We start from the raw sequence: 24,547 nt of genomic DNA, 5'->3' as shown, positions 1-24,547 counted from the left end.
AGTGTTGACTGTGGAGCCGAGCAAACTGAAGCTGTGAACACTCTCAATCTCTTCGTCATCCATCCTGACGCTGCTAATTGGTCCAGTGGTGAGAATCTTTGTCTTCTTGACATTGAGCCTTAGTCCATACTAAAGGCTGCAGTAGCATAACAATTTGATAAATGTTAAGATACATTTGGGCTTGTAGTTCTACTACCTCCTAATTGTAGAACATTAGAAATTACAGCATGCTGGGTTTTAGTTTTCTCATACATAAATAATAACAATAACAACAGCTACCTAAACTTTTGAGAGGGAACTCTGGTGCCATTGTCTGTAAGGTGCTATGCTGCCAATAAAGGACTGTGTCTTTGGTGGTTCGAGGCCATCAGCTGCTCCATGGCTAAAGATAGGCAGTCTCCTCCCATTAGTATTTACAGTTTCAAAAGCCCAATGGAGGGTAATTATAAATTTGAATTGACTCAACAATAATGAGTTTGAAATTTTTTTTTAACAAAATTTTTCTCTTGTACTGGCTTACTTAACAAAGTTCATATAAATTGATTTCATTACTGGATCATTTGAGATTTTTAATAAAAGTGTTGAGAGGGCTGAATGAGATAACACAGGCAACCTTTGGACCACATGAGTTTGAACTGTGTGAGTCCACTTACATGTCAATTTTCCTTTATAATATCCTATGAGAGCAATCATCTCAGCATTAGCAATTTACCTTGTATTTTCAATGTGTTTGATGCAAACTTACAAACTTTGAATAATACCATGGGATCCATACAAAGTACCACTAGTGATGCTAGAAGTGCTCCCAAGAAGTCAAGTTGCAATGTTACAAGCAAAAGTTGAATTGCTTGTTATGTTCTGTACAGGCAGTGCTGTGGTTGCCAGGCATTTCAAGATAAATGAATCGGGTATGAGGACTACTGTAAAAAAAGAAAAGGAAATTGATGAAACTATATAGTGCGCCTGATACAGGCCATGGTCTTTGTAATCACTTATTAAGCATCAGAGAGTTGGACAATGACTAGGGGAGGATAGAAGGAGAATTGATGCCTTTGAGCTGTGGTGCTAGAGAAGAGTATTGAATGTACCATGGACTGCCAAGAAACAAACAGATTCATCCTGGAGAGGATTAATCCAAGCAACTCCTTGGAGGCAAGGATTCTGGGGCTTCGTCTGACATACTTTGGACATGTTGTAAGGAGAGAAAGGTCCTTGGAGAAGGATATCACGCTTGGTAGGGTAGAGGGACAGCGCAGGAGGGGAAGACCCTCTATGAGGTGGATTGATTCGGTGACTGGCGCAATCGGGATGGTTGTGTTAGAGGCATGCGATTGGCACAGGATAGAGTAGGGTTTAGGGCTGTTGTACATAGAGTCGCAAACGCCTCGACGACACATAATAACAACAACATCACTTTTGCTGCACTGGCAGGTTCAAAACCCTTGCACTTGTTAAATGTTTCTTTCATACTAAAAATGAAACTTTTATGGAATATAGTATATAACACATTTAGCATAATATATGTGTTAACTGAATGTTATTAGTAAGGATTTTTGTCAAAAATATGCTATTAGTAGTTGAGGTCTTTGAAAGTTAAAAGTTGTATTTGTGGCAGTAAAGGGATATCACTCCTAATAGTTTAAGGGTTAAGGAATAAAATTTTGATTTTTGTTGTTCATTTTTATGGGCCCTCGAGTTGCTTGCGACTCATAGCAACCCTATGTACAAAGCCCTAAACTCTGTTCTGTCCTGTGCCAATCACACTGTCTCCAATACACCCATCCAAATTACCCCAGTCACTGAATCAATCTATCTCATAGAGGGCCTTCCTCTTCTGCACTGTCCCACCACCCTACCAAGAATGATGTCCCTCTCCAAGGACCAGTCCCTCCTTACAACATGTCCAAAGTATGTTAGACAAAGCCTCAGAATCCTTGCCTCCAAAGAGCAGCCAGGTTTAACCCTCTCCAGGATGAATCTGTTTGTTTTCTTAGCAGTCCATGGTACTCTCAATACTCTTCTCCAGCACCACAACTCAAAGGCATCAATTCTCCTTCTATCCTCCCTAGTCACTGTCCAACTCTCTGATGCAAAATAAGTGATTGCAAAGACCATGGCCTGTATCAGACACACTTTAGTTTCCAGAGAGACACCATTGCTCTTCAGTACTTTGGAAAGGTCCCTAGCAGCAGACTTTCCCATTGCAATACGTCTTTTAATTTCCTGGCTGCTGGTGCCCAGAGTGTTGACTGTGGAGCCAAGCAAACTAAAGCTGTTAACAATCTCAGTCTCTTCACCATCTGTCCTCATGCTGCCAATTGGTCCAGTGGTGAGAATCTTTGTCTTCTTGACACTGAGCCTAAATCCATATTGTAGGCTGCAGTCCTTGACACTCTGCAGCAGGCGCTTCAGGTCCTCTTCAGTTTCAGCAAGCAGGGTTGTATCATCTGTATAATGCAGATTGTTGATAGATCTTCCACCAATACTGATAACACATTCCTCCTCAGATAATGTGTTCTGCATACAGGTTGAAAAGGTATGGAGACAGGACACATCCCTGGCGTACGCCCCTCCCAATTTTGAACCATGCAGTGTTTCCCTGCTCTGTTCTGACAACTGCCTCTTGGTTTCACATTAGCATGATCAAGTGTTCTGGGATTCCAATTCTTCTCAGAGTCAGCCACAATTTGTTATGGTCCACACAGTCAAACACCTTTGCATAGTCAATGAAACACAGATATACATTCCTCTGGTATTCCCTGCTTTCAGCTAAGATCCATCTAACATTAGCTATAATAACCCTAGTATCATGACCCCTTCTATACCTAGCTTGGACTTCTGGCAGTTCTCTGCTGATGTGCTGTTCCAGTCCTTTTTGGATAATCTTCAGCAGAATCTTGCTTGCATGTGAAATCAATGCAATTGTTCTATAGCTTCCACACTCTTACTGGGTCACCCTTCTTTGGAATGGGAACAAATATAGATCTCTTCCAGTCAGCTGGCCAAGTGGTTTTTCTCCAGATTTATTGGTATAACTTAGTGAGCACACCTAGGGCAGCATCTGTTAGCTGAAATACGTCAATTCGTATGCCATCTCTTCCTAGGGCCTTATTTTTTATTTCCTTCAAAGCAGCCTGAACTTCTTTCATCACCATAAGCTTTTGTTCATATGTTGTTTCATGAAATTCTTCTGTGTCCGCCAATTCCTTTCTATACAGTCATTCAGTATATTCTTTCCATCTTCTTTTAATACTTCCTGGATCATTTAATATTCTGCCTGAAGTATCCTTGATTATAGCAAGTCAAGGTTTGGATTTGTTCTTCAGTTCCTTGAGCTTAAGAAATGCTGAGCAAGTTCGGCCCTTTCGATTTTCTGACTCTAATTACTTGCACATTTCATTGTAATATTTTACTTTGTCATTCTGCGCTGCCTTTTGAAATCTTCTGTTCAGCTCTTTAGTATCTTGAATTCTTCCTTGTGCTTTGGCTTCTCTGCGCTCCAGTGCAATCTTCAGAGTCTCTTCTGACATCCATTTTGGTCTTTTCTTCCTCTTCTGTCTTTGTAATGACTGTCTGCACTCTTCCTGGATGATATACCCTTGATATCCTCCCACAGCTCATCTGGTCTTGGCTCATTAGTGTTCAAGGCCTCAAACCTATTCCTGAGATGGTTCTGAAATTCAGGTGGGATAGACTGAACATCATATTTAGGTTCCCGTGGATTTGGTTTAATTTTCCTCAGCTTCAGCTTGACCTTGTATATGAGTAGTTGGTGATCTGTTCCACAATCAGCTCCTGGCCTAGTTTGCAGAGCTGATATTGAGCTTCTCCAGCAGTTTTTTTCCGCAGATGTAATTGATCTGATTCTTATACATATCATCAGGTGAAATCCATGTATAAAACCTGTTTTTATGTTTCTTAAAAAACGTATTTGCAGGGAGCTCTGGTGGCCTAGTGGCAAGAAGCCGCACCGCAATCCCAGAGGTACGTGGTTCAAATCCACCAGATGCTCTGCTGGAGAAGGAGGGGCAATCTCCTCCTGTACCAGTCAGATCCAATTTGACGGTACACAAACACAAAATAATAAAATTTAAAAAACACAACAAAACAAACAAAAAAACACGTATTTGCAATGAATACGTCACTGACTGTGCAAAATTCAACCATTCTCTTTAGCTCCATTTGTCACCGAGTCCACGTTTTCCAGCTACTGAATCTTCTTCTCTGTTCCCAACATTTGCATTCCAGTCACCCATTATTGTCAATGCATCTTGATTGCATGTTCAATCAATTACAGTTCTTAAAATGTGGAAGAAATGCTCCATAAATGTTAACTAATATTATGCTCTGGCCTAGTGGCAAGAAACTGCACTACAACTCTGACCATGTGGTTTGAATCCACCAACTGCTCTGTGGGAGAACAATGCACAATCTCCTCCTATTCAATTAACTGAATCTGAAATCCCTCCAGAGGATCAACTATGGGTCGGTTCAGGTTCGATGGTACATAACACAACAAACATTAAATGCTGTTTAAAAAGAAAGCGTTCACACATTCAACAAATACTTACAGATGACATGTTGTTGTTATGTGCCATTGAGTGACTGTGATACACAGCGACCCTAAACCCTGCCCTATCCTGTGCCAGTCATTGTTTCACACAGCCACCACATTACCCCAGTCACTTAATCAATCCATCTCATCAAGGGTCTTCCTCTCCTGTGCTGTCCCTCCACCCTCCCAAGCATGGCATCCCTCTCCAAGCACTGGTCTCTCCTTGTGACATGTCCAAAGGATGTCAGATGAAATTTCAGAATCCTTGCTTCTAAAGAGCAGTCTGATCTCACCTAGTCTAGGAAAAACTTGTTTGTTCTCCTAGCAGTCCACTGTATATTCCAGTTTATTTCTAGAAAATGAACTGGTATGAAGACACGTCTAAAAAAACAAGAAATATGCCTCTGAAGAATTTGTTTTTCAGAGAGTGATACAAACAAATAGCCAATCAGAGTGACAGGTAAATGTTGACTAGTCTTGCAGTATCTTCACGATGAGCTGCAGACAGGATCACTATGATTCAAAGGGTGTTTTCACAAGGAATACCTGTAAATACAATTATTGTTCAAATACATGCACATACCACTAGAGCCAAAAATGAAGATACGAGGATTTCTACCAACTTTTGCAGTTTTAAATTGATCAAATATACAATCAAGATGTATTAATGATCAAATGAATGGACAGGAAAATTATGGTACATCCACACAATACTACGCAGCACTGAAAAACAATGAAAACATTACACAAATGGGGGAGCTTTGAGGACTTCATGTGAAGCAAAATATCTCAGTCACAGAAGAACAAATACTGCGTAACACTGGTATTATAAAACAGGACAGACATGACAGGGGTTGGGGAGGGAATGGAGGGAAACAGTGGATAGATAATGAGTACTTCATTAGAACAGATGAGGGGAGAACTGTCTGAAAAGAATATATTATTTTATGAGAACAATCTGGAACCAGGGGTGCATTGTAGAGTGGGCTGGGGAAGAAGTGGGGATGGGGGAGAGAGAATGTGCAACAGTGAATAAATAAATTTAAAAAGATGGACTATTAACAACTGGTGAGTGGAATACAAAAGTTGAAAAAAAGAAAGTATGGTAGTTAGAAAATATGGCCTTGGTGACATAAATGAGGCTGGAGACTGAATGACAGAATTTTGTCCAATGAATGCAAATACTTAAGTTTTTTAAAAGTTCTTTTTTTATTGAGATTTTAATGAAAGTTTATAAAAAACTTGAGTCTCCAATCATTCATTGTTGCACATTTTCCTCCCTGTCCTCCCTCCCCACCAGATCGCTTTTTTCTTTGGGAATCCTTTTAAAAAATATAAACAGTGACTATACACATGGACCTCACTTGGTGGACTACAGAGGAGTAAGACTGACTGAGTCAGTGTAAGACTCAATAGTCAGTAGTCAAAACAAAGCCAGTGGTTGACTGGACAACAGACAATCAACTACTGATATCCAAGTTCAAACTGAAGGTGAAGAAAACTCAAACAAGTTCATGAGGACCAAAACACAACCTGAGTCTATCCCAAGTGAATTAGAAAATCGACTAGATTTGATGTAATGAATCCTAACGACAAACGAGCAGAGGACCTAACCCATAGAGAGAGTTAATAAACAAAAAATAATAATTCTTTATAAAAAAGCCTATGTGGAAGAAAGGTTAGATAACTTCCTTTAGAAAAGTTTTAATATTTTAATCTCAGTATTAAAGGAAAATAGGGAGGAAGAAGAGCTCATATATATGAGTGTTTGCATCAGCCCTGGAAAACTTCCAAGATGGAAATAAATTTTAATAAAGAACATTTAGAAGAAAAGAAAGCTGTTAATGCTTGTTACTTTTATTTCTCTTTTCTAGTTAGGTGTTATCATTATAAACAAAAAGCTACTTAGTACATAAGGAGCTAGAACATATTTATATACTTAACATTTCAGTTTTGACAATGTACAGCTCAAGTCAGACCTTTAAAGCAGGGACTGCTTAATGAAAATGCAGGGGAGCAGATGGCAATAAAACATTATTAGAAGAGATGAAATATATACAACTGGTAGCAGTTTACTTATTCATATAAAATTTTAAAATGGAACCAATAAATGTATCCATCTTAGCTAAGCAAATCTTGTTATCTTGATTTATTGCTTTATTATGAAGCCTACAATGAAATTTGGGATGGTTGTAGAAGCAGTAATTTCCTTTCTCACCCCTATCTCTGTAAGACTACAAATAAAGGATAGAATTTATATCCACTTATAACTAAGATGCACATCACTCAGTCTTAGATCTAATCAGGTGTCACAAATACATCTGAGTCTTCCTTGGAAAAAACCAAGAAAAAAAGCCATCAGACTGCTACAAATTACTATTCGTATGAACTAAACAATCCTTTCTTTATTACTGAAATGTACACATGATGTAGGGTATGATAAAGGGTCATGCATGCATACAATTTTAACAAATATTTTTAAAATTTAAGAATGGAATTCAGATGCAAAGAAAATATTACCTGAAAGAGATCTCTCTAGCTCCTAGTCACCTAGTTCATTTTTCCTTTCAAAAACTGCTCGAGTCTACCAGCTGTTCCCTGGGAGAAAAACGGGCAGTCCTGACGCAATAATTACATCAGGAAAACTGGTAGAAAGTCAGCTTCGAGTAGGTTCTAATTCAATGGCACCTAACAACCACCCATCAGCAGGAATGCTCCTCCCTGTCCTCACCTCTATGCTCCTACCCCTTCCTCCTTTACATGCTTTACTAGTTCTCCTCCTATACAGAGTTGTGAAATTAGGTGCATGGAGGGAGGAGGTAAAGGAAATGGGAAAGATCCACTGGGTTGCTGAAAGGACAGGCTAATGGTGGGCATAATGGTTATGATTAATTTTGTAAAACATAATGAATGGGAGTGATTGCATGAAACACAAGGTGAATGAAAAAGTGTGATACACAATGTACACAAACTTTGTAAGCAAATCAATATAAAACGAAAATTTTAAAAAAGCAAGAATGCTTTTAAACTACTTCTAAGAGCTCTGCTGCTAAGTACTTGGGTAGGGTTCAACTAACAGCAATGTATGTGACAAAACTAAGCCTTCTTGTTTTTCTTGGCTAGAATTTTTCTGAGGTTGCAAACCTCTAAAGCAGCCAACTGCCTTATCTTTACCTTTCTGTCATGTACTTAAACCACTGACTTTTCCTCTGGTAGCCCAATGCTTAACCCATTATAACCTTTGCTTAACCTAGGCTCTTTACTCTCTTTACTAAACTACAACCAACTTACATTCATTTTATAAAAAGTGCATCTTTTCCCATTTTTAATTTGACCAAAAGAAATTTACTGGAGTTCTAAATGACCTTCAAATTACCACTACTTACTTGACTATTTATAGGCTGAATGAGTTCATAGAGGTAAACTGGTAACCAAAATACCAGTGGTTTGGTGCTGACACAAGATGGCGGCGGAGGCAGAGACAGTGTGGTGAGCTACGGGAGCAGCAAACCACTTAAAGCAGGGCCATTATGGCCTCCTACAGACTTCAGCTTATTGATAATTGAACACTTAAACAGTTGATGACTGGCCCTCAGTGAAGATTGCGGCTCAACAACAGGAATTCAAGGATTCCCAAGGAGGAATGGGTGAGTCTCGTTGCTCCCAACCCCCTTCCTCAGAGCCCGCCGCCGCGCCTCGCCGCACAGCCGCTGCAGCTCTATGAGGCTTCCATAGCAGGAACCAATGGAGTCCCTCACCAAGGATGGATGCTGGGCACCGGTCCTCCTCAAGACTGGGCCACCACACTGCCGCAAGGTGGACTTGTTCTGGAGAGAATTCTTGGAGGCAGGATGGCAGCAGTGGGGGAAGCGGGCGCCCACCAGCGAGCACCCGTGCAGCGGGGTGGGGGGGCGCGCCCCCAGCGGCCACCAGTGCCGAGGGGGGCTGTGCGCTCCCCTCTGGCCGCCCGTGCTGGGGGGTGGGTGCACGCCCTGCTGGTCGCCTGCGTAGGAGGTAGGGGATGGGATGCATGCCCGCCATCTGTAGGTTTGGGTTTCCTTGGACAGGCCAAAGAAGACGATTATCTATACAAAGGATTGCTGAAAGTCACTGTGAGTGTGATGACCTTAACAATGGCAGCATGCACAAGAGGACCAACATCCTAAATGCACCACTTATTTTGTTCTGTTGAATGCTTCTGCCAAAAGATGGTTAGACCTGGGGGGAGTCTGTTCACAATTCTCAGGTTCCCTTTATCATATATAAAGGGGGAAGGCAGTGACACCTACTTCAAAATATAGTATGACTACTTATGGGGGCGTAAAAGTGGCAGTGCTGGAATGGGAGACACTATCCCTGACCATAGAGTCCTCAGTCAGGCGAGGGGACCAGTCTGGGGTAGGGGCAACTGGAGGGAGAGTATACCAGCCAGCTCCTGGGGGGTGTTGCCCTGCTCGGGATGGGCTGCCCTCGGCCCCCAGCTCGGGGCGAGCTGTCGCGGCCCTCTGCCCGGGGCGAGCTGCCCTCGGCCCCCAGCTCGGGGCGAGTCGTCATGGCCCTCAGGGTGAGCTCCTCAGTCCCCAGATTGTGCCATCTGACCCCTGGGTGGGGAAGGGGGGAAAAAAAAGAATGCCTAGGGTATCCAAAGAATGTTACATAGGCCACCTTCTGCCACCCTCCCCCCCCCCCCAGTAAACCTGAAAGCAACACCCTCAAAGCCCTTCTATTTGTAACTCACAAGTTTGTTCTCTCTAGGTTTGCTCCCTTTCCTATAGGTAACCTTAACTCTGAGTTTTACTCCAGAATTGACCCTGAACTCAGTGATAGAGACAAAAAGGAAATACAACTGACAGCTAAGGAAGCAAAGGAGAATGGAGCCTCTGGATTCAACCAGCCATCCCCACTGGACCTACCTGGGAAAACACTTTGCAGTCCAGAGGGGAGCAAATGACAGGAAAATATCTTCTAACAGAGCAAGAAGGCAAGCAGCTTTAACCTAAGACCACCAGTAAGGTGATAAAGCATCCTCCCCTCCCCCCTTTACATCTACGCCCCTGTTCAGCATGAAGAAGCCAGAGAGTCAGCATCCAATTCCCAAATCACTAAGACAGTTGGTTTAATTACTATTGGAAAATGCTTGTCATTCCTCTGTAGTATCTGGTCCCCTCTGGACCCTCATTATTTCCTTCACCTGCTCCCCCCACCGACCAAACTGTGCAGCTCTGCAACTGCATCCTGGCCCATCCTCAACCCTTCTGCCCCCAACCCTCACATCCTTGTACCCCAAATATGTTTTTCCCAATAAAAGAAAAAAAAACACACCAGTGGTTCAAATCCAGAAGATAGACTGGAAGAAAGAAAGGCAGTTCCCTGTCATTAAGATTTATAGCTTCTGAAACATGATGGAGTGTCACCATGGATCAGTATAGAATTAAGGGTAGTGAGTTTGATTCAGTAAGTAATGTTTATTAAAAACATAAAATTTACATTCTAAAAATTCGAAAAAAATTCTAAAAATTTCAGCAATTTTTATTAACCTTATTGTCAAGAGTCCTTCCCCATGTGAAAATTATTTCTTTAATAAGAAATTTAGTATTATAGCTTATATATGCATATCAATCTGTTCATGTAAAGGGAATGCTGCCTTAAAATGAACATAAGGAAGCTGGTATTTGTTCAGTGTGGAATGTTAGAGATTAAAAATGACCCAATATTAAATGATAGACTGTCTCTGAAAACCCGCCGGAGGGTCAGCTGGGGTCGGTTCTGACTTGATGGTATAAAACAACAAACTAATAATGTACGAGGCACATTCCTATAATTAAACTAATTAGTTTTTAATTTCCTTAGTAGAATTCCTACCAATATGGCACATTTAACAACAAAGTAAAAAACAAAATCCATCAAAACAACTTCAAAAACATTTTCATCATAACAACGGAACATAAAAGCAAGGATTAAGCAAAAGTTGCAGGTATGTACAATTTAAGTATGAAGGTGACATTATTCTAACCTGTTTCAAGAATTACTAATGAAAATAATAATTTTTAGAACAGGTGACACCACTATCTACCGTGAAATAAAATGTAACACAAATGTTTTAATTTTTAGAGCTCTGGGAAAGAAAAAAATACCCCAAAATTTTTATCATGGAAAATGGTGACTAGTACAGTTCTTGTTCTGTACCATCAAGTCGAAACTGGATTTTCAGAGGCAGTTAATCTCACAGGAGGAAAATGCCTGTTTTTTTTTGCAGAGCAGCTGGTGGGCTTCGAACTGCAGCGCTGTCCCTCCACCTTCCCAACCATAATGCCCCTCTCCAAGGACTGGTCCCTCCTTGCAACATGCTCAAAATATACTGGATGGAGCTTCAGAATCCTAGTTTAAAAGGAGCAGCCTGGTTTCACCCTCTCTAGGAAGAACCTGTTTGTTCTCTTAGCAGTCCATGGAATATTCATTACTTTTCTCCAACGCCACAGCTCAAAACATCACTATTGTTTCTATCATCCCTAGTCATTGTCCAGATTTCTGATGCATAGCATGTAACTGCGAAGACCATGGTCTGAATCAGGCGCATTTTAGACTCCAGACTGACATCCTTGTTTTTCAGCACTCTGGAGATGTCCCTGATAGCAGAATTTCCTAATGCAGTTCATCTTTTGATTTCTTGGCTGTTGGGCCTTAGAGTGTTAATTGTGGATCCAAGCAGACTAAAGCTGTTAATTTCAAACTCTTCACCATCTATCATGATACTACCAAATGGCCCAGTGATGAGAATTTTGCTTCTTTGGTGTTTTGCTGTGGACCTTCAATCCATATTGAAGGCTACAGTCCTTTAACTTCTGCAGCAAGTGCTTCAGGTCCTCAGTTTCAGCAAGCAGGATTGTGCCAATTGCCTAACACAGATTGTTGATGAGTCTTCCTCCAAACCTGATGTCACATTGCTCCTCATAGAGCCCAACCTCAAATCTTCTTAGTAACATAATTGAATTTCTGACTTGTCCACCTCATCATGACAACTTGTAGTACAAGTGCTTCATCCAAGGTTAACAAATGTTATGATGACAGTGTTCAACTTCACTAATCTTATGTTTTGTGACTATAAAAATATAGTCAAGGCTTAGGAATTACTTATTTAATAAAATAAATGGACTCATTTGTGACAAAAACATATAGAGTAGGAATATTTGCATCATCTTTGCTTATTGCTATACTGTTCATTGGTACTTTCTATCCAAGTTGATTTGTTGAAAGGAGTAAAATAAAAGGGTTTTCTCATATTCCTAATATTCCCTCTGCATGTCATTGCTTTGTTCCTTATAGATAAAAAAAATTCTCAAACTGTAAAAAAAAAAAAAATCTTAGCAAAAGCCTTTAGATTTGTTATTAAATTTAAATATTACTAAAGAACATAGTTTTACCATATGGTTTAAAATCAGGAAGAGTGTGCATTATAGTTCTATCTTTCGGCATACCTATTCAATCTATATGCTGAGCAAATAATTCATGAAGCCAGACTCTTTGAAGAAGAATCTGGCATCATGACTGGACTTATCAACAACCTGCATCATGCAGATGACACAACTTTGCTTGCAGAAAGTGAGGAGAATATGAAATGCTTGCTGCAGAAAGAAGGTCAAGGACTACTACTTTCAGGTGTTGTTAAACAAAGATCAAGCATTGGTCTTTGACTGTAAAGATATCTAAAAATGGCAGTAAAAGATATACATATGAACAAGAGAAATTAATCTAAGGAATGTTATATTAAAAATATCATCTGGGAGCTCAGGTGGCCTAGTGGCAAGAAGCTGCACTGCAATCCCTGAGGAAGGCAGTTCGAATCCACTGATGCTCTGCTGGAGAAGGAGGGGCAATATCCTCCTGTATCAGTCAGATCTGATTTGATGGTACACACAAAAATAATAAAATAAAAATAAATTTAAAACAAAACAAAACTATCATCAAAATACTGTTGGCTCACAAGTAAGGAATAGGTAATTATTTAGAGGGCTCCAGAAAGTCACAAAGAAGAAGGTTACATCTGATCCTCAAGGGTGAACAGAAGGTTGTCAAGGTTAGAAGGGATGGAAAAGCATTTTTCATAAAGGTAGCGCTTGTACAAAATAACAGAGGAATGTCCTCAAGGGATGATATGAACTCATGAACTTTAATGTGACTGTAGCATAAGGAACGCAGGGGAAAATATTACAAAGTGAGACTAGAGAAGATGGTTGGCACAAGGATTTAAAGTCAGCCACTGTGCCTGTGGGCAACAGGTAGCACACAACATTTCAAATTATATTAGGAGAAACTGATTTACTGTATGGTAACAGTTTCAGTTCTTAATGCTATCACTAGAAAGAAGAAAAATACAGAAATCAGGCCTTTCTCGAATATCCTCTATTTAAAAGCCATTTTAATATATATAATTTATAATAATGCTGAAAGATCTTATTTAGATTCTTATTTTAATTGATGAAGAAAACTGGAGAACCAAATATATTCCACTTGAAAACATCTTTAATCTTGGGAACTATTCCACATAAAGAAGCTATTCTTACTGCTTAATGCCACAAAAGCAGAAAACTAGATTAAAAGAACAATGGGGCTGATCTACAGAGGTACTCCTTATAGTCTAATGAATTCATTATTCACATTTTGATATAAACTAACATTAGAAAACTGACATGGCATCAATATATAATGGCCCTTCACGAGTTTAAGACTGGATATACGAAAAGCATTTGACTATTAGTTTTGGGAGGTCTGGTGATCTAATGGATAAGAAGTCACACTGCTAACCCAAAGGTAGGCATTTCAAACCTAGAAGCTGCTATGTGGCAGAAAGGTGAGCAATCTTCCCCAGTGCAATTTACTGCATCTGAAAATCTTCTTTGTAGGTCACCAATGAATTGGTTCCAACTCGACAGCAATGAGTTTGAAGTGTTGTTTTATTTCTAAAGTTTCATATATATTTGCACATAATAAACTAAATTTACCTAATCTGTTATCTATCTGGTACCTAAAAAATTTAATAAAACTATTATATAGTTAATAAAACCACTTACATAAAGGGCAATGTTAGAACATAGGAAATTAGATACAAAATTTTACCAGTAACTAATCAAAAGGTTTGAAAATATAATTATACAAAGTTCGAAGGCTTTCAGCAAAAAGATCCTGATAGTCTGATGGTTTAAAAATAAGACCTCCACAATAACTTTTAAAATATCTTTTTAGATTTATGTACATTCTAGCTTCATGTTCCTAAAGAGATTATTTAGTTTTGATCAATAAAATGTTAGTCAAGACACAGGGCAAGTAGGAAGTAGTATTGCTTGCTTACATAAATTGAAGCTTGGGTTTGAAAGTATTTTGTATTTTAATATTCTCATCCACATGCTGAATTTCTGAATATTTAGACCATTGTCAGTCATTGGCAAGCTACTGTGTGTGTTAATGGCGTACCTTAGGTTATTTGCCTGAGCAAAAGATGATGAACCAATATAAAGTGTAATGCTACTAGTGCACACATCCAGCTCATATTTATCAAATGATATTGAATTACTGCTCTTGGAAGACTTTTGGACAATACATGTTATATAATACCACATGCAAAATGATCTAAAGATTTAAAGTCTGAACAGAGCTGACAGAAACCCATAACAGGTTGAGAACACACTGATAAGATTAAAATTTCAAGCAGTCCTTTCAATGTAGCTGTTTAAATTTTTTGTTCATAATTTTTAAAAGTTCTAATATATAGTAAAAATATATTTAACCATCTTACTCAAAGTCAGAATTTCAGTGTGTGTGTGTGTGTACACATATTTACTTACTATATCCACACACTATCATCGAGTCAGTTCTGCCACACAGTGACCCTACATCAGATTAGAACTGTGTAATGTATAACAATTTCTGTAATTTTCTATTATATTCTATTTAATCTTTTTTTTAAGTGGGCTACAATCCATTAAAGTGTTTTCAGAAGCAACCTAGTAGATCACCAACTAAACTTTAGTAAATATAATTGCTTCCCATACCCCAACTCTACTGATTAAAAATTATGTTATTGGTATTAGTCAATATGTAGTGATTGAGACAGAGCAAAAAGGTATCTTCTCCCTTTATTTGCTGATTCAAGATTACAGTTATACATTCTCAAAAGAGCAAAGTCTGAAGTTCTCATTGTGTGAGATACAAAGCTAGCTGCATTATTTATGTATTATCTGAATATCCACCAGCTCCTCAACTCACCTTCTTAGCTTTTGCCCTCCCTTTCGGCAGTCCTGTTGGCACTGCAGTTATTACTGGTAAATCGTGAGGAGCCCATAATGACAGAGCTGTCTTTTTGTCAATCCCAAAGGCATTCAGTTCAAACTCACCAGCTGCTCTGTGGAAGAAGAATGGTCAATCTCCTGTGCCCTTTACTGACCCCGTGGAGGGCCAACTATGAGTCAGTTCTGACTCACTGGCACACAACAACAACATCTTTCTCTTCTACTTCAAAGGAACTTGCCCTGACGGTGCAGTCCACAGGAAGCTGAGCTCCTGTTAGGCAGTCTGAACCCACCAGAGCTCTGTGGACAGGAAAATGAGCAATTGTCTCCTTTGATTTACTGATTCTAAAAACCCACTGCAGGGTCAAAAAGAGTTGGTTCTAACTCAATGCAATGATCGGAGTTTGAAACCACTAGATTCTGAGTGTTTTTCACTGCCTTCTTTTTAGATATTACATCATGTGGGGTATGGAATAAAAGAATTTGAATGGCTTGTCATTTGGAATTCACACAAAGGACTTTTTTCAAAATAGTGTAAATAAGTAACTTTTACATGACACAATAGTGCAATGTCCGTTTTATAGCAAGGAAAAATGGCAGGAGACTGAGCAAATATTTTCTGATTTAAGTATCATGCTGTAATTCAATTATGAGTTCACATTGGGAAAGTTTTCGTTTTATAGTGCTAATGTTTTATACTACTATAGCACTGTTCATTTAAAATCACTGATATTTTGTGGAAGAAAAATTTAGTATTTAAACACTACCCATCTGCACCTTGATCATAGTTATTTGCTTGTTTTGATTATTTCAACAAATTAGACTTAGTATAGGAAGGATTCCATCGCCCTCTTGAGGTAATTTTGCTGTACTGTATTGTACTTTCCAGAAGTTCTACCTGGACTTTCTAATTTTAAAAAGCATAGTGGCATTTTGACCATAGATTTTGGGACTTCCATAATTAGTATATATTTTATGCTAGCCAGTAAATGTAGCCTTTTCCTTGAAGAACCATTTAAAAAAGCAGTCTCCTGTCCCCTTCAAATTAAGGACTTCTTCAGAAATTTACCTTCTTTATTCTTATGCACATACAAAGTAAGTACAGTAAATGTCCATTGTCAAGTACAGTCTTTAAGTAGATAGAAGTAATTCAGGTTTGATGAGGCTGAACTTTTTCAGCTTTTCCCCCTAGAAGGTGAACAGGTTTTGTAAAGTTATTTCAATTTAGAAATCTAGACTTTACCAGAAAGTCTAGAAATTACAGTACCTTCTGATGGAGCTCAGTAGGGAGGCCTGGAGGTTTAGTGGTTGTGGGAGTTGTGTTGCCAACCCTGTTTGAATCTACTAGCTGCTCCAAGGGAGAAATATGGGCAATCACCTCTCAATTAATTTACTGCCTCTGTAAACCACTGGAGAGTTAGATATGAGTTGGCTCTGCCTCTATGATATAACAACAATGATATTTGCAAAAACAGTTTTCAAAAGCAATAGAATAGTCTTTCCTTTAAAGTTCTTGCTTTAGTGATCTGGTTAGGTTGTAGAAAAATAAAATAAATAAAGCTACTCTAACTCACACATAGTGATCTGTCCTCTTTGCCTCACAACACAAATCTTTCATTTTTATCACAAAATCAGCAATTGTTGTTGTTATGTGCCGTCGAGTCGCTTGCGACTCATAGCGACCCTATGTACAATAGTCCTAAACTCTGCTCTGTCCTGTGCAAATCACACTGTCTCTGACACTCTCATCCCGATTACCCCAGTCACTGAATCAATCCACCTCATAGAGGGTCTTCCCCTCCTGCAATACATAAACTCAAAACTAACTAAAATGACCTCAGAAATATTACTCTTCTTATTATAGATAATTTAGTCAAAATATATGAATTTATTTGGTATCTATATAAGCCTTTTGAAAATTTAAAAATACACAAAACCAAAAATGGTTTCTAATTAAATGATCTAAACTCAGTAGGGGGATATACTCTACAAATGTCAAACATTCTTCAAGAAGAATAGTGACAAATTTTTAAACATACCACATTTTGATGGGCCCTCTTGTGTATTAATATTCAGTTCACAACTGATGAATAAAGACTAGCAACAACTTAAATTAGGTGTAGAAATATATTCTACAAAAAGGGAAAATAACTTTCATTTGCACGCCTCAGCAATTGTAGATGGCTTACCATGTCATAAAAAAAGATTATAAATTGGGGAGCAGCCGAAAATAAGCTTGCTAAAGCAAAAATTATGTAAAATAAAAGCCCTGGTGAGCTGATTACATAATGTTTATAGCCAAGAAACATTACGAGATAATTCTGCTCTGTAATACCTGGGGTCACCATGAATCCACGCTTCTTTGTCCATCCACTGTGTGACAAATCTTCAGAGTAAGAAGGACACAGTTCTTTCTTATAATTGTTTAAGGGCAACAGGTCCTTTTTTGGTTGCTATTTTGTACACACCATCCAAACAACAATAATATATTTACAAGGATGCCGACTTGCCAACAATATAGTTATATAAGAAAGAAAGTCCAAATTTATCCTTCATACATACATTCTGAATTGCCCAGGAAACAAGGAAATGCCTTGTTTTAGAATTATAAATCAACTCAACTCCTTACCCTGAGGTGAAACAGATTTATCAGCTGTTCATACCAAAACCTCCTCACTGCCATTGAGAATTATTTCACCAATGAGTCTTGTAATTAATTCCCTATCACTACAATTAGGAGAGTAAACAAAATCAAAATCCAAACAAACTGAAAACCAAAAAACAAATGATGTTTCTTTGGAATACCTGCTTGATTTTGTTGTTGCCAACTTGGTGACTTGATAACACTGGTGGAAGTCACAGGCTTGAAGGCGGCTGCAGTTGTGAGGCTGGCCGACCCTGGTCTGGAGGAGGCTGAACTTTCCAGGCTCTCAGGTGTGCTCCGTGGAGCCTGGTGCTGAGAAGGCTCCTGGGTGTTGCTGTAAAGGACATTAGTAAACAATTTGGTGATGTGGAAGCAGTCTAAATTGTCAGTGATCCCCTTCCCTTCTCAATCCATCAAATCCTCAAGCAAAACAAAAAGTTAGTTAATTTGCCATTTGTTTTTTAAGTGTGAGGTTGCATTCCTTATACACTTTGTAAATGATCTTTAAAAGGCCTACCATGAGAAATTAGGTTCTTGCTAAGCTTAACCAGTGTCACATGAATAGTCTGTCCTTTCATACAAACTAATTTTCTCCCTGATAACTACCTCAACTGTCAGAAGAATCACCTAGCTAAAATAGTCATTAGAGAATCCTGACAATATCTGTGAAACAGCACAGAAGCTTCCCATTTCCATGTTCTTCTAGTATTTTATGAATAGACATCTCATCAATCACTTTCTCACTCACACAATCATTATATAAACATTTAAGAACCTACTCTACACCAGACACTCTGCTATGCACTGTTCACAAAGCCACAGCTGTCCAGTTGATCCTAACCAATCCATATAGACCCTCCATTGAGTCTCCAGGACTATAAATCTTTAACAAGAAGAAACTGTCCATTTCCCCCCTCATAAAATGGTGATATTGAACAGCCAAACTTCTCATGAGCAACACAATACACTATGCACTACACCACTGTTGTTGTAGGAACCGACCCATAGCTGCCCCTTGGGTGGGTTTTCAGAGGCAGTTAATCGCATGGGAGGAGACTGTTTATCCTTCTCCCACATAGTAGCTGGGTCAAATGGTATTTCTATTTGCAACTTTTTGAGAAAATGCCATACTGCCTTCCAAAATGGTTTAACCATTGTACACTCCCACCAACAGTGATGAAGGGTTCCAGTTTCTCCACAACCTCACCAGCATTTGTTGTTTGCTGCTCTGTTGAATTTTGCTATTTTTACTGGGGTGAGATGATATTTCATAATTATTTTGATTTGCATCTCTCTTTGAGCTAGGGATTTTGAGTACTTATTCATGTGTTTCTTCGCCATCTGAATGTCTTCTTTGGTGAAGTGTCTGCTCATAGCCTGTGCCCATTTTGCAATTGAGACGTTTATCTTTATCTTGTGGTGCTCAAGTATTTTATAAATTCTACATATAAGTCCCTATCAGAAATGCCACTACCAAATATTTTTCCCAGTCTGCAACTTCCCTTTTTTACCCTGTTGGAGAAGTTTTTAGAAGTGCATAGGGGTTTGATTCTTAGAAGGTCTCATTCATCTATTTTATCCTCTCCTGGTTGTAGGTTTTTAAGGATGCTTGGAAGACTATTTATGTTGTGGATTAGGGCTTCTAGAGTTCTTCCAAGGTTTTCTTTAATGAAATTTATAGTCCTTGATTTTAGTCCTAGGCCCTTGATCCACCTTGAGTTGGTTTTTGTGGTCATGACAGCATGGTACTGGTACAATGATAGACAAATAGATCAATGGAAAAGAATTGAGAACCCAGCCCATCTACCTATGGACAACTGATTTTTGACAAGGAGATGAAATAAGTTAAGTAGGGAATGACAGCCTTTTTAACAAATGGTGTTGGCAAAACTGGAAAACTATCTGTATGTAGAAAACTCAAGAATGAGATCTTCTTAAAAAAAAAACAACTTTGTGTGCATCAAAAACTTCCTCCAATAGGTTGTAAATAAAGACTACAAACTTGGGAAAAACATTTGGCAATAACATGTCAGACAAAGGTCTCATAATGAATCTTTACAGAATACTACAGGGTCTCTAAAAGAAAAAGACTGATAACCTAATCACAAAATGGATGCAAGAAATGAAAAGATTCTTCACAAAGAAAGGCATTTGGAGGCCAAGGATTTCCAATGAAGAAATGTTCTAAATCACTAGCAATCAAACAACAAGATGCCATCTCACTCCAGGAACAGCTGCAAAGTTTAACAGCCAAGTAAACAATAAATGTTGGAAAAGATGCAGTGAGATTGGAACTTTCTCTCATGCACTGTTGGTGGGACTGTAAAATGTTACAACCACTATGGAAGGCAGTTTGCCATTTCCTCAAAAAGAAATCCACATAACTCAGCTATTCCACTGTAAGGAATATATCCAAAGGAAACCAGAACTGGGACATAACTGGAGATATGTACACTTATGTTCATACCAGCATTATTCACAATAGCAAGAAAATGGAAACAGCCCAAATGTCCATTCAACAAATGAATGGTTTGAGAAACTATGACACATTCACACAATGGAATACTATGCAGCACTAAGGAACAATGATCTCATAAAATACTATATAAAACAGGAGACACTACAGATCATTATGCTGAGTGAACTATCTCAGTCACATAAAGACAAACACTTCACGAATGTGAAAATAGGAGGATAATTGAGCAATACATACACACACAGAGAGAGAGAGAGAGAGAGAGAGACACAGATAGACAGAGGGTGAATTGTAGATTGTGGGTAGATATTACCCATCATAACTCTCTCATAACTGCTGGTGCATTTCAACCTTCACAGAGTTGGCCTTTGAGTTAGCAGTGCAACTCCGCAAGACTAAGTCTACAGTTCTTAAATCAAAATCAAAGTGAGATACAATATCACCCCTACTAAAATGGACATGATCAAAATGACAAGTGCTGGTAAAGATGTGGAGAAATTAGAACCATCACCTACTGCTGATCAGAATGCAAAATGTTTCAGCCTTTAAAGAAAACAGCTTGAATGTTCTCAAAAAAGTTAACAATTCTGATCCTAGGTTTATACTAAAAAGATCAAAAACAGAAATGGAAACAAAACTTGTACATCAATGTTCATTTCAGCAGGATAAAAAATAGCCAATAGGTGGAAATAATCTAAATATCCATCAACAATGAATGGCAAACAAACTACAGTATATACAAACAATGATAAGTTACTCAGCTATAAAGAGAAACAAAGTCCTAACACACACGAAATAACGTATGCATGTCAAAATGTAGATGAACCATAAGAACATTATGCTGTCAGTCACAACAGGATAAATACTGTTTGCTTTCACATACATAAAATAAGCATATAAATAGAAACTAAAGCTTTTATTGGTTACAAAGAGCTGGAGAGATAATGAAAGGGGAAATTCTTTTCAGCAGTGAAATAATTTTGAAAAGGAACTTAGAATGGTGGCACAAGGTACATAATATAATTTATGTCACTGAATTATACATGTAAAAATTACTGAACTGGAAAATGTTATGCTATATATTATTTCATCACAACAAAAATGTAGCTATATATAAAGTGATCAGCAAACTTTAAGTATAGATATCAATTTAACACATGGAAAGCAAAATTGTGTGTTCAAATAATGAAACACATTTTCAAGACCTTGGCATTTCATTATAAAGTTAAGAAAAGAAATACTATTTGACATAGCAATCTTACTACAAGGTAAACATACCCTAAAGAAAAAAATTTCTACACAAACTGACATAACTCATTTCCTGCAGTAGTATTTAGCATTTACAACAACAAAGAGTTGAAAATAATGCAAGTGTCCACCTATACAAAAATAGCTATTATTTAGTATGCAACACTAAAAAAATGATTAAGAATTAGCAAAATATTGCACAACATAGAGAAATCTAAAACAAATCATTGCTGTCAACTCAAAACAGACTCACAACTGACCCTGGTTAGTTGTCTAAGACTGTAAACAGTACAGAGGACAATGCTCATCTTTCTCCTGTGGAGCTGCTGGTAGCTCTGAACCAGTGATGTGAGACCGTTAGGTTAGCAGCAAAATCCCTCTGGCCTACACCACCACACCTCCGAATCCTTAAGTCAGTCACAAAAGAATAAATATGGTATAAGACCACTAATACAAAAAAAAAATTAAGGGAAAGTTTACACACAGAATCTTTCTTGTATTGTTAACAAAAGGATGAGAAGGGAGGAAGAGAGGAGTAAACATTAATAAATAAGTTGAATGAAGGGGAAAGCAATATAAAATCAATCTCCAGGAGGTTCTCAGAAGCTGTAGACTGCATGGGAAGAGACTGTGCACCTTCTCCCACAGAGCTGTTGCTGGATGTGAACACCAGAGAAGTGACACTCTTGGTTTGTGGCGCAACGTCCCATGCACTACACCATCCCATGCACTACACCGCCAGAGCTTCTTTTAAGGATGATTATATAATGTAATGAATCAATTACAATAATCAATGTTATTAAACAAAATGTACATGATTAATTACTCATGTAATTACAAGAACATTAATATGATTTGTAAACTTTCACTCAAAAAAATGCCTGGTATGTGAATCATAAAAAAAAAAGCTGGATCTTAGCTGAAAGCAGAGAGTATCATATAAAACTCCCTATTTTCAATATTTTTTATTTATTACCTAGTAATTATTTTTAAGTTAATAGTTAAATACAAGTTATTTTAATTGTAAGATTAAATTATTCATGAATTTGAGAAAATAATAATCTACACAGTCACAGTTCTCTGAAGAAAATTTATGAGCAAGAAATACTAGTTGTTATAGCAGAAATAAAAATATAATGTGGGAATTATAGTCAAGTCCAAATGATATTTAGTACCTATTAACCAGAAAGAATTAAAATTTGATTCCACAGTAGTTGCCAATTTAGAAGAAAATTATTAAGATCATGAGAGATTCAGTGCCAAGACTAATGAAGCTCCATTGAGGGAATAGTAATAATGGCCTCACTGATGAAAACTACTCAAGAAGAGGAATAGAACCATTAAAAAAAAATAATGGAGGTTTATTCCATAAGACTAAGTTCTGTTTGCCTTAAGTCACTGAGTCAAAATCATAGTGAGAAAGATCTCACTCAAGAATTGTTCAAAGGAAAAATAAATCTGTTTTCTAACTACTTCCTATGTGAAAGTTCTATCACCAGAAGGTATTAAAACACAGGACAGAAATACCATTAGAGAGAAGTTAACCATCAGAGGGTGGAGGGCTAAACTAGCTATATCTCTATATTCTAATTTTATTAGGGCACGGCTCCAATCTGCTTGTTCAATCACAGCTCCTAACAGTGCAGATTACGATTACAATACCAAATGTATTCAAGGCCACTAGTATTCTCCGTCCACATGCTATATGCATTCAAGACTATACAGAAAAAGTTACCTCTCTACATCTTTACTGTTTCAATTCAAATCCAGTCTATGAGTAATTGTTGTTGTTGTTGTGTACCATCGAGTCAGAACCAACCCACTGCTGACCCTCTAGCAGGTTTTCAGAGGCAGTAAATTGCGGGGGAGGAGATCACTCATCGTTCTTATACTGAGCAGCTAGCAGATTTGAACTGTGTGCCTTTGGGATTACAGCATAGATTCCTACCACTGGGCCACCAGAACTACAAGTAACAATGGCATCCATCATGAACTATGCCAAACAATTAAGAGATATTATAGTATTTAATTACTTACTCTAGCTGAAAACACTGAATTCATGGTACATCTTAACTGCATGGTATATAATTAATGCATGGGTGTTTAATAATAGGTAGAATTCTATTAGCAATAACACTTTTACATGTCTTCTCCCTTTCACTACATTAGAACCACCTGAAGCTGAGGTCTTTAACTATGACCTTGTGTAATTACTTAAAAACAATAATTTTCCTCATCTGTAATAAAGGATTTTAAGTGTGTTAAGTACACAGAGTATGTGCTCAAGAAATGGTATAGATTATTTCCATCCTACAGTATCTAGGTTAAAGACAGTAAACTTAATGATAATATATTTACTAAATAAACACTTCTCATCAAAATGAGTAACTGTGCTTCTAAAGATAGCTTGTGGATAGTCCAGTGTGCAGAATTTTAAGATAAAACAATCTTAGTTCTACCATTCAAATTTAAAAGACCTAATTTCTTAAATTGTGGATGAAATTAGTATCACAAAAGTATTTCTTACTATAACCTTTGTTTATAGGCTCTTTCTTACAAGGTCTAGTGAAAACTCACTGTAGTCAAGTTGATTCTGTCTTCAAGCAACCCTCCATAAGTTTTCCTAAGCCATAAATCTTCATGGAAATAGACTACCACTATTTTTTATCCTTAAAACAGCTGATCGCTTCATATGACGAACGTTCTGGGTAAGCAACATAATACTTAAATCTATGATGCCACCATGACACCTTCTCAGAGTCTAAGATGTTTAAATATTAACAATATTCTTTAGATGTAAAGAATTTAGATTAACTCATTAAGATTGATCATCAGTTCAATTTCTTCCAGGGAAACAGATTTATTTAAAATATGTAGTGATGGGAGACTATTACATTTTATACAAATAACTATATCTGAATAAACAGTGTTCAAGTGTCTAAAATTTTAACATGTCCGTTAACTTTTATCTATTATGTACATTTAAAGAAAACACATGAATATTAGAAACTGTACAGTAAAGAGTAAAGGAATGATAAACAAAACCCAGCTATATTATTTTTTGTTTGTTTGTTTTTTTTTCCAGCTATATTATTTAATATTTGGGAACCGAATAGTACCAACAATCACCAGTAAATATTTTTTAAATGGTTATTCACTTACTATATAGTATTACGTAGGTCCTTGAATTAAATTGGTATCATATTTATGAAAGCTTATTTCATAATATATTTTTGCTGAGTTAAAAGAGGATCAGATATGCCAACATCCAAATCAAGACTCAACTGCTTTCTAAAAGATTCTAATGAGGAGATTAGTAAATCCATATACATCCTGGGCAA

The 24,547-nt window shown here is 37.7% G+C and overlaps 2 protein-coding genes across 7 annotated transcripts in view; both read right to left on the bottom strand.

The window, feature by feature from the left end:
* Nucleotides 1-8,596, bottom strand: part of LOC102859947 (kynurenine--oxoglutarate transaminase 1-like) — a 30,884-nt gene extending 22,288 nt beyond the window's left edge. Inside the window, exon 1 of the mRNA XM_006900760.1 lies at nt 8,447-8,596. Coding sequence (XP_006900822.1) covers nt 8,447-8,596 — 150 coding nt within the window. The remainder of the gene's footprint in view (nt 1-8,446) is intronic.
* PDLIM5 (PDZ and LIM domain 5) overlaps nt 1-24,547 on the bottom strand; it is a 304,885-nt gene that overhangs the window by 67,359 nt on the left and 212,979 nt on the right. For all 6 annotated transcript variants that reach the window (XM_006900747.1, XM_006900746.1, XM_006900751.1 and 3 more), the window contains one exon: nt 17,644-17,816. In XM_006900747.1, coding sequence (XP_006900809.1) covers nt 17,644-17,816 — 173 coding nt within the window. The remainder of the gene's footprint in view (nt 1-17,643; nt 17,817-24,547) is intronic.

The sequence above is a fragment of the Elephantulus edwardii genome, unplaced genomic scaffold (genome assembly GCF_000299155.1).
Source record: "Elephantulus edwardii isolate Elephantulus edwardi_28Jun2011 unplaced genomic scaffold, EleEdw1.0 scaffold00294, whole genome shotgun sequence".
NCBI classification, from domain to species: domain Eukaryota; kingdom Metazoa; phylum Chordata; class Mammalia; order Macroscelidea; family Macroscelididae; genus Elephantulus; species Elephantulus edwardii.
Note: the sequence above shows the minus strand (reverse complement) of the source record. Positions and strands in the feature narration are given on the sequence as shown.